Consider the following 10582-nt stretch of genomic DNA (forward strand, 5'->3'; position numbering starts at 1 on the left):
TATAATAGTCTACTGTTATTATTTAATTAGTATTTAAACATTTAGAAAGTGTTATCGCTGCCTGTATAAGGAACTATTTTATGAAATGTAATGCGAGGATCCTGCTCTGCCTTCGATTAAGATGCCTGTGTGGAGCAGCAGCGCCCCCTGCGGTGATCATCGATCACTGCACTCAGGTCAGATGATCCGGGCTGCTACATTGTAAATAGACAGCGGCGATCCACCGGGGCCATGCCTTCATAGTCTCTTTAAATCTCCTCCAACAGAGCAGATTTTTCCTCTCGGAGACTACTTATCTTCCGACACCGGTTCTTTCGATATTTCTGGTCATTTCGGCTTGTTAAAGTGTTTTTATTAAAGTATGTACCGGTCTCTGTACGCCTTCCGATCCGCGGAGCCCAACTCGCTGCACTTCGCGGCCGGAGAAAGCTTCCTAATCCTGGAGAGGAGCAACAAACACTGGTGGCTGGGGTCCCGCTGCAGCTCGGGGGAAACCGGCTACATCCCCTCGTCATACATCGAAAAAATACAGGTAAACAACACCAATATCCTGTGCGAGGACCATGTCGCATCCTGGGGTGAAAGTGAAATCTGGTGAATGCGTAGTAACGTTCAGAGTTGAATTGATGGGATCGAGAGAGACAGATCACTCGTAACTGTACTATATGTCCTAAAGTGCAGGCCAAACTGAAGCTGACTGCAGATTATAGTGAGGAAAGAAATGCACGCTTGCTGTAGGATCCATAAATTATTGGAAAGGTTGCATTATGTAGGGACATGGCCCTTCTGCACTGCAGCTGCTCACTGCGACAGAGGGGAGATATAGGAGAGGAGTGATAGGGAGGAAGGAAGGATGGATTATGTCAGGATAGGATGATTTAGTATATCCTATGAGACAGGACATAGTCAAGGACCATACAGCAGCAAGACAGAATCCCTCTGTTTGTGCCCAAACTCCTGTGACTTTGTCTCTATTTTATTATCAAGGATCATTCTCACTGTTCTTTTTATTGTTTAACAAGTAGCTACTCTCCCCACAGCTTTTCTGTTGGACACACCCACATGCACTATGCAGTCAGAGGACTCTTTTCTCCAAGGATAACTAGTCAGAGCATGTACTTTGTGAGATCACAGGCTCACACAGTGGCAGGATAGGAATGCTCTCTCGTCCCTGTCATTGGCTGTTGAGGTTTAATGAGCTGAATGTGAGGCCTCAATGGGCATGTGGTTAAATAGGCTCTTTTTTATTCGTTAGATAACCGCCCTAGTTTGTTTCTGCCTGGAGTCACACACAAGTCCCCGGGCCACAAGTCTGTTCTGTTTTGTTTAAAGTTTAATAATTATGTTAATGAATAATGAATGTGTCCCCTATTTCTCTCTTTTTTTTCTGGAGGCCCCAGAGCAGGATGAAGTGTTGCAGTCTATTGACAGAGCGATCGAAGGAATCCACAATGTGGCCTTAAAGAATGGAGGCAAATACAACCTGGAGCAAAGAGATGTTCTTCAGTAAGACTAACATTATAGTTTATAATTATGTTCTTCTTCTTCTTGTTCTTATTCCTCTTATAGTTTCTGGCCCTTTCTATGTTCCATATAAAAATCATATATATACATTTCTGTTGCAGAAAGTTGATCCATCACAGAAAGGAGACGCTTGCACGACGGAGTTCTTCGTCCTCCGTTCACAAACAAGGCCTCCCATCTTCCAGCAGTGAAATATCTCTCAGTAAAACTCCTCCTCCCAACGGCCTTAACCGAGACGGGCAGCAGAGCAGCATGCCGATGTCAGGAAGCGTAGACAATATACAGTCAGAACAGGGTTTTTATCAGGTAAGAAATTATACAAAGTACACATTTAAATGTTTTATTTGAAACCACCTGCCATGGTCAAATATACAGGAGTAAAACCTTTAGATATTGTTAAATATTCTGTCTTTTGTTTTTACTTTTCTGTCGACCTGTAAAGCACTTTTTTGTAATGTATGTAATTATATATTTTACTTATGTTCGGCATCTAACACAATTTTATAGGATGAGTTACAAATGTTGTATGCATACATTGTCCATTTATTCCCAACATCACAAACTATAGCCTGTAACATAGCGAACCAAATTGTGTGACACAAACAGATCCAATTTCTAATGAACATTAGCTGTGAGCTTCTTCATTTTGTCAAATCATTGTCATGTCCATCCATGCATCCAAGTTTTGGATTCCTGCAATAACCATTCTGTAACGCATGGTACATCTCTTTCGATAGATATTGGGATTTGTGCTTGATAAGTTGATCAGAAACTACATCTGTTCTCAATGTGCAGATCAAAAACACATCCCGTCTTTAGGATTATAACTTCAGTTTTTTCTTCTTTGATAAAAGCAATATCAGTAGTTCAGCTCCAACAATTATGTGACGAATTAATTGATCAATTAAAAAATATTCATTAACAGAAAGTATCTTTCTTTTAATGCTATAAAGTCAGAAAATGCTGTTTTCAGAATCTCTAATGTGGAGATTTCATCCTTTTTTTTTTATCGTATCACAAATATCAAACATACTGAATATTTATAGATCAAACAATGAATGAAGAAGCACATAAATTGAAAATGAGAACAACGGTTAGTTGCAGCCTTGTTGACATTACCGGGGAATGCATCTCTGACAGCAGAGTCGAGTGAATAAGCTCATGTTGTGGAGTGTAGAACATCACGCACACAACATTTGCCCTCAGATGACCTGGTTTGTATTCTCCTCCTGCAGGTGCCTCCTCAAGCTCGGCGTGCGGCACCAACTACCCCCCCTCCCCCGGAGAAACAGAGGAACAGCCGGCGTCCAGGTGAGATCTCTCAGCCTCACTTTAAGTCTCACAGATCCCAGCGCAGCCTTGTTGTTTTCATCTGATGCTACCTGCTGCAGCTCCATTACTTCACAAACACTCTATTCTTAGTCAGGTCACTCCTGATCACCCTCCTCTCTGTAACTGGAGCTCTCTCTCTCTCTTTCCCTCCCTCAGCAGACCCAGAGGTCCCCTCCAGAGGGTCGTCTCTCCCTCCGTCCCCTGCTCCCTCCCTCACGATCAGCACCACCTCTTTAGAGTCGGGCTCCTCCCACTCAATGGTCTCCTCTGAGGTCAGCTTGCCAAGTGTGTCCAGCACCCCCCCTCCTCCTGTGCCATCCCGCGTGAAGCCCGTTGCTCCTCCCGCAGACGAGCCTTCCTCCGACTCCCCCCCTCAGCCGGCTCCACAGAAGAAGAGCCCGGCGCCACAGCCTCCCCAGCTCACCCCCCCCTCCCTCGCAGCCCGCTGTAGAGGAGCAGCGTGAGAGCGAATGGCCTGTGGCCCCCCCGTCCATCGCTGAGAGCCCTGCCGGCAGCCCCTCTCCCTCTGAGCCGGTTCCCAGGACCATCGGGGCCGAGCTGATCGAGCTGGTGCGGAAGAACACGGGCCTGAGTTACGAGCTGTCGCGGGTGGCGGTGGGCGTGGTGGTGGGCCACCTGCAGACCACCTTACCCCAGGCCGCCGCCGACCTGGAGCAGGTTCTGCTCTCGCTGGTGGACAGCAAGGTCAGATTTGTTTTCATTTCATCATGTGGATTCAGCGCTCCCAGGAGAATACCGATGTCTTATAGGGTTACAGCTCAGTCTGCATTTAGCTGACACCTCAGAGTTGTTTAGAAAGGCAGGGGACAGCACACACATAATCACTCTCTCATTTCCTGTTTCTAAACGCAAACTTGAAATGAACTGCTGATTCTTTCCTGGCACACATTTCTGTTTCTTCCTGTGGGTGAAAGGTGGTTAGTAGTGGGCAGTGGGTCATGTAACCTAGAATAGCTATGATGAAAGCTTTTGGCTGCATCCTTTATTTACATGGCCACACGTGGGTACACTTGACCCCGCTCATCCAATTATAAAGTCTTAAACACTCTGAGGTCTCTGCAGCGGTTTTTAATTAAGGAACACTCATTTAGGGCTTCACAAAACACTTATAATACAGATCAAATTGAAACAATACCAAATAGAGCAGAGAAGCATACAATGTCATTAACTTACACTTGTAAAAAACACCAGTATTACCCTTTAAAGTCGGTATCTGTAATGTGCTTTTCAACCTACAGAAAATGATCCGCCAGCCATATCGTTTTCTATATCAGAGAGATAAATGACACTGTGTACTGGTATTTCAAGTTGGAGCACTAACAGGTGTGTCATGGTGTTTTCTGTGGCTGCAGGTTTCGAGTGCAGCGCTGCCTCAGGGTCAGGTGTGTCACGACGAGCAGAGGCTGGAGGTGATCTTCAGCGACCTCGCCCGTCACCAGGGAGACTCTCAGCAGCGCAGCTGGGCGCTCCACGAGGACCACGCTCTCATCGCCTGCTACCTGGAGGAGCTGCTCAAGATCCTGGTAAACTCTTACTGCTACGTCTGCAGGGCTCTGTTTCTGAAGTGTAGGGAGATGGGATGAATTTCACAGAAGTGTATATCTGTCAGTGTTTAATTATAAAAGCACTTTTCAAAATGAAAGGTGCACAGTCAAAGCTTTAAATATCATGTAGTACAGTAACACAAGAACACGTAGAAGACAAGTCATTTAACATTACCTGCTTTCACCTTATTTCTCCACATGTATGTGTCTAATTTACTAATGATTTCTTTAAATTAGTCCAGTATTAAGTGTGGATCTCCCATGGGAGCACAGGACTCCCCAGCTGTCATGCTGTAAATACCAGACATGTTTGATGGGATCAGACCGGCTCAGACTTTACAAATCCAGCAGTGTGTTAAAGACTGAGTCTGAAAACTCCTCTGGCTGCCAAATATTCTCTGTTGGCCCCAACCTCAGGGATTTCCAGATGAGTTGTAAAAGGGCTCCATAATCCACAACTGTCAAACAGATTAGGAAGTTAAAAGATTATTATATCATTGCTGTTACAACTCAAATCTGTTTCATTTCAGACTGATGCAGATCCAGAGGTGTGTAAGAGGATGTGCAAGACCAACCACTACGAGAATCAGCTGTCCCTGGTTTCTTATTATCAGATGGTAAGGCATATAATAAAAGAAACAATTCACACATCTCTTAATTCAAACCTGAAGACTGGGTGCTAGATACTTATGTAGGAGAGCTCTCCAGTTAGACCTTTTAAATATTGCCAGAATAAATTATGTGAAGGATGTCCTGCCGAAACATCTGTGTGACGATTTTCAAATGTCAAACTGGACTGCTGTTTTAGTCTTCTTTTTTCAGACTTTATTATAATGAAGCAACATTAATTAATTTGTATTAGGGACAAATTAGTTGATAAGGATTAGGGAATATATTCCTGTCAAAATAAAAAAGAAAGTCCTTTTCTTTTATGGTTCTTCTTTATTATTATTATTATTATTATTATTATTATTATTATTATTATTATTATTATTATTATTATTATTATTATTATTATTATTATTATTATCATATATATTCAGTTCTTATAAGAATATATCAAAGTGTTACTTCTTACCCAAAGATGGCCATGAAGATATTTATTGTTGATTACATGCTAAATACAAATGTTCTGTTCCAAGAGCAAACTAGATGTTTTCCCTCGTTGATCTGAACTAGGCTTGGTGCTGATAAGTAAAGAATTAAATGTTGTCCTTTCATTTTTGCCGTCATGTGCAGGAGAATCGAGTGTCTCTGCGGCTGCTGCTGCTCAAAGTGTTCGGGGCGATGTGCAGCCTCGATGCTTCGCTCATCTCCACCCTCCTGAACTCCATCCTCCCCATGGAGCTGGCCAGGGACCTACAGACTGACACACAAGGTGAACACATTAACTCTCCCCTGTCTCCTGTTCATCTGTAGTATTACCCTTCTTTATATTGACCACCATTTCTCTTTCCTGGTCTGTGTTTCTGTCCTCAGAGCACCAGAAGATCTGTTACACAGCTTTGGTACTCACTATGATCTTCTCAATGGGCGAACAGGTGCCATATCTTCACTACGGTATGTTGTTTATTCACAGTTCTCCTCTGCATATTAGCTTATACGCAGACATAAAACGATATATATATATATATATGCTGATTTTCCTGGTCTTTAAGTTTTACATACATGCAGTATAAGGTGTATTACAGGGATAATGTGTTTTTATTTGATTCTTAAAACGTAATCCTGACCCTCCCTGCTTTCAGAACACTTGAATGCAGACTTTGTTCAGTTTCTGCTGGGTGTGGTGGAGGACGGGCTTCCCTCTGATCCCACAGAGCAGCTGCCGGACATCTTCCTGAACCTCGTGCTCTCCTTCAACCTGCACCACACGGGTGAGAACAGCAGCAAATACACAGCAAAAATATAAATGATTACATTATTAGGACTCTGGTCCTGGACGGAAAAGCAGAGCCATCATTAATTTGATGTGTAATACCTCTGCTTTTCCTGCCACAATAAATCAAAATGCCTGCCAAAAAAATTGCTACAATGCACAATTGTGGAAGTGTATTAGGGCCAGGCTTATGAAAGGAGAAGGAAGGAAGATTACATGACATTACATTACATTACATGACATGTCACTTGTTAGACGCTTTTATCCAAAGCGACTTACATACTCAATACTGTGGGCAATCCCCACAGGAGCAATTTGGGGTGAAGTGTCTTGCCCAGGGACACAACGACATGCTGACTGCAGTGGGGTTTGAACCTGATCCGAACACCAACGCACAACCCACTGCACCACACAAGATATTTTGTCATTGGCAAGAATAGATCCAGCAACTATTATTCCCAACATTTCAAATAACTCCTGCAATGCAAAATTACAAATGTATCCTACTCTTATTTGTTTCTCCTTATGCCTGGACCTAATACTCTTCCCTACACTAACAAGTTCTACATTTTTATTTCTCAGCTGACGTACAGAGCTTTTATTGTTTGACTATTTTTTTCTGTGTTGTCTGTGTCACCCAGCACCCGACAGCAATGTGATCATGCAGGAGCTGAAGAAGAAAAATGTCAAGATCCTGTCAGAGAAAGTGCTGCTGCTTCTGAACAGAGGCGGTAAGATAATACACTGTTGTGATATTTCTCATTCTGCATCAATGCTTTTGTGTACCGACGTCATCATGACTGACTCTTTGACACCTCCCCTCCAGACGACCCTGTGTGTATGTTCAAACACACCCCGCCTGCACCGCACTCAGTGCTCAAGTTCCTGCAGGACGCTTTCTCCAACCGAGAGACCGCTGACATTTTCTACCGCACTGACATGATGGTGATGATTGATATTGCTGTCAGACAGATATCGGACCTTTCGCCTGGAGACAAGGTGAGACCTGGACAGGCTACTGATTGATCTTGTGCTTTAAAGTAGTAGTTTCACATTTGGGAAGAACTCCTTTCTGTTTTCTTGTTGAGAAGTAGACGAGAAGATTGATACAATTCTTAGTACCGTAAATTCAGCTGGTTAGCTTAGCACAAAGATGAGGAAAAGGCTAACCTTGTTATTCAAAAGATAACAAAATCTGCCTTTCAAATTTCTAAAGCTTACTAACAGACCAGTTATAACTTATTTTTTTGATCAGTATGAAATAAAGTGTTAAATCCAGAAATGGTGTTTTTTGCCATAATATTTTGACGCCAGTAGCAGAAACTTCCCCGAGATTGCAGCTTCTTATTTATTTGCTAGATATGAGAGGTCTCATATACCAATCTTATCATCTAACTTTGGACAAGAAAGCAAATAACTGTTTTTCCTAAAAAAGCAAATGTTAATTGTTTGTAACTATGTCTGATTATTACCCCCTCTTTCGCTCTCCCATGAAGCTGAGGATGGAGTATCTCTCCCTCATGCACTCCATCATACGCTCGACGGACTACCTGGAACACCAGCACCGCCTGCCTGACCTGCAGGGGGTGCTGCAGAGGATTCTCAGGGAGGAGGAAGATCCAGGAGAGGATGAAGGGAGCGCTACTGCGAAACAGATGGATAAGCTAATTGTACAGCAGATCTACAAAGAGTTCCCTCAGATCAGTGAGAACCAGGACTAACCGTATCAGTATCATGCTCACACACTGTAGTCCGCTCCCGTCTACTGCAGGGAGGAACACATGGAGGAAGAACACTTGACATTTGATGCGACGCCCTGCTTTCTGTGCCAGCCTGTGATAGGAGAAACAAATCGGTTTTGCCAATGTTTTCTTGGACTTGTGGTCCACGGCTGCAGCATGCATGTGATTTTTGTCACAGCTCCTTCCATTCTCAGATGAATTATATTTGTGTGGGAGTGGGAGGTTTCTTTCTCTGGTGTTCTTGAACAAGAAGGGAAAATATGAGGTTTAGTCATACTTGAGGATTCATATCTAAAACGTAGGCCAAACATTGGAGCTGTTTCTCAGTGAATTCCTTGCAATAATGACCTTTAAAATCACACAACAATTCTCTGTATGTACTCAGAGTATGTATAATGAAAATGTGCTGCAACCACAACTTAACATTATATAACCAAAATATATTTTACCAAATTAGGCCAAATTCAAAGATTTTGACTGAAAAAGGCAGATTTGAGGTTATGTTACAGAACAATGTGCCATTATTCAATCTATTGTGAAAATACTTAATGTGCTTCCGTTGTAGCGGGACCAAACTACTGTGTGTTACATCATTGTTTTCTTAAAAGAGTATTCAACTCTTAAAACTGACTTCCTCTTCACTCAGTATAATAAGAATTAAATTCAAGTAGAACGAGTTGATCATGTTTTCTGTTCTAGTGCGGGAGAGCACACTGACTCCTCTGTTATCATTAGCTGAGTCACCCGCTGCTACATATCAAGTCCCTCCTGTGGCCCCTGCAGATCTCTCTGTCCGGTACTTTTGTCTCTTTACTGCTTCTCAAACACTTTAAGATAACCGCTCTGTACTTATTATGCAAAGCTCCTCTAGCGTCAGAAGTCTTGGCTGTTTACAGATTAGTGTCTGTATGCTGCATTCACACTAAAACTAAAACTAACTGCTGCAATAAGTCTCTATATAGCCACTTTCAATATTGCTGTAATATGCTGAGTCTTTCTGGAGGGGAAATGTGTTCTGCAGTCATTACTCAAGATAATACATTCGTTAGCGTTGTTGATTTCCAGTTAATTATCTGATGCTCTCTTACTGAAAATCAAGACAATGGAGAGAAGAAATAAAGTATTTTATTTAATTTTAGTTTTAATACTCTAACAGCAACATGTACCTTTCCTTGTTTCTCCCTCATGATGTAGTGATCGATGTTTTCCCATCCTACTCATCTGTGTTTTGATCCCGGCATGGCGACCCGTCTGGAGATGGTAGATGAAATCCAGAAATGATATCAGTTTTTAGTTAATGACACAGTATTTGTTCATTAATTAGATGTGAGTCTGTTTACAGTGTGTGTGAGAAAGGTGAGCATCTATTCTTTTTATGATTAACATTGTCTGCAAAAGAGTTACGACTGTGTTAAAACTAATAAAGCTATATTTTAACAGTGCACGTGGTCGGATTGGTTGTTGTTCATTTGAAGACAGTACAATTATAAAGCACAATTAAACATTATTTCAGAGTTTTGTAAACATGCTGTTGGTCACACTGTCTCGCATGTAACCAGCATAAGAGATACACAGATGTTTTAAAGTTGCAGCTTCCAGCAAGTCTAGAGTTTGATGTTAAAGGAAACGGTTACATTTTGCTCATGATCATGTTTGTTAACCCCAGTTTACCCGGTTTAAGAAAGACCTTCTGTTTTTCCTTTCCTGTGGACATGTTTGCATGTTGTTCGTGCAAACCATTGACTTATGTAAAGTATATACATTCATTTGTTTTATTAATTAAATATTGGGTATACACTTTTAAGGAAAATATATGATATGGTAATATTGAAGATTATACATCACAAAAAGAAAGAAAAACAAATTCAAGATACATTAAACTAAAGTTAAACATGACACTGCATGACAACTTCATAAATAAAAAATGTTACATTTTGTTGTTTGGATATACAGTATAGTGTTAGATAAATATATATAGTTAATTGAGTCATACAGTATATTTTATTTTAAACTACGTGATATATTATTAATAGTATTGTAGGTGTATATTATGAAACAATCGCATACCTTCTTTTTCCTCTCCTTCTTTTATATATATACCAATGGTTGTACAATGGATTAAGTAATACAGTAATATTGCCATAGTTATTATATGGATTCTTTTTTTTTTTTAAGTAAGTATTTGACAAGTTTTTAGTCAAGCATTTAAACCTCCTTTCATATATTCATATATTTCAAATATTCACATGATCAGAGGTTTTTTTGACATTTGCATGACTAAATACTTTTTTGCCTGCCATTGTTGCTTTTATTAGTATTTCTTAAAATGTTCTTCGTTCATGTTTGGTCAAACTATTTTAATGTGGAAAAAGTTAATATCTAAGATATAAGACATGAGATAATAAGACATAAGATCTAAATAAGGATGCTCGGTCTGTGTAAGTATTACTGTCTTCTTGGTTGGTGGATAGATAGGGATGGGGGGTCAGGGGTAAATTGTTATGATATAATAAATCAAATAAAAAGTGTGATCATTTTAA

The 10582-nt window shown here is 41.0% G+C and overlaps 1 protein-coding gene across 1 annotated transcript; it reads left to right on the plus strand.

The window, feature by feature from the left end:
- The first annotated feature begins 36 nt into the window (after window positions 1–36).
- Window positions 37–9484, plus strand: LOC117489977 (NCK-interacting protein with SH3 domain-like). Its single transcript, XM_034139586.1, is given in 14 exon segments — window positions 37–532; window positions 1394–1506; window positions 1626–1830; window positions 2760–2835; window positions 3013–3281; window positions 3283–3561; window positions 4230–4400; window positions 4952–5038; window positions 5661–5799; window positions 5901–5981; window positions 6170–6298; window positions 6942–7031; window positions 7127–7299; window positions 7797–9484. Coding segments are annotated over 14 exon segments (2208 nt in total). The 5' UTR covers window positions 37–361; the 3' UTR covers window positions 8022–9484.
- The last annotated feature ends 1098 nt before the right edge of the window (window positions 9485–10582 follow it).

The sequence above is a fragment of the Trematomus bernacchii genome, unplaced genomic scaffold (genome assembly GCF_902827165.1).
Source record: "Trematomus bernacchii unplaced genomic scaffold, fTreBer1.1, whole genome shotgun sequence".
Lineage (NCBI taxonomy): Eukaryota > Metazoa > Chordata > Actinopteri > Perciformes > Nototheniidae > Trematomus > Trematomus bernacchii.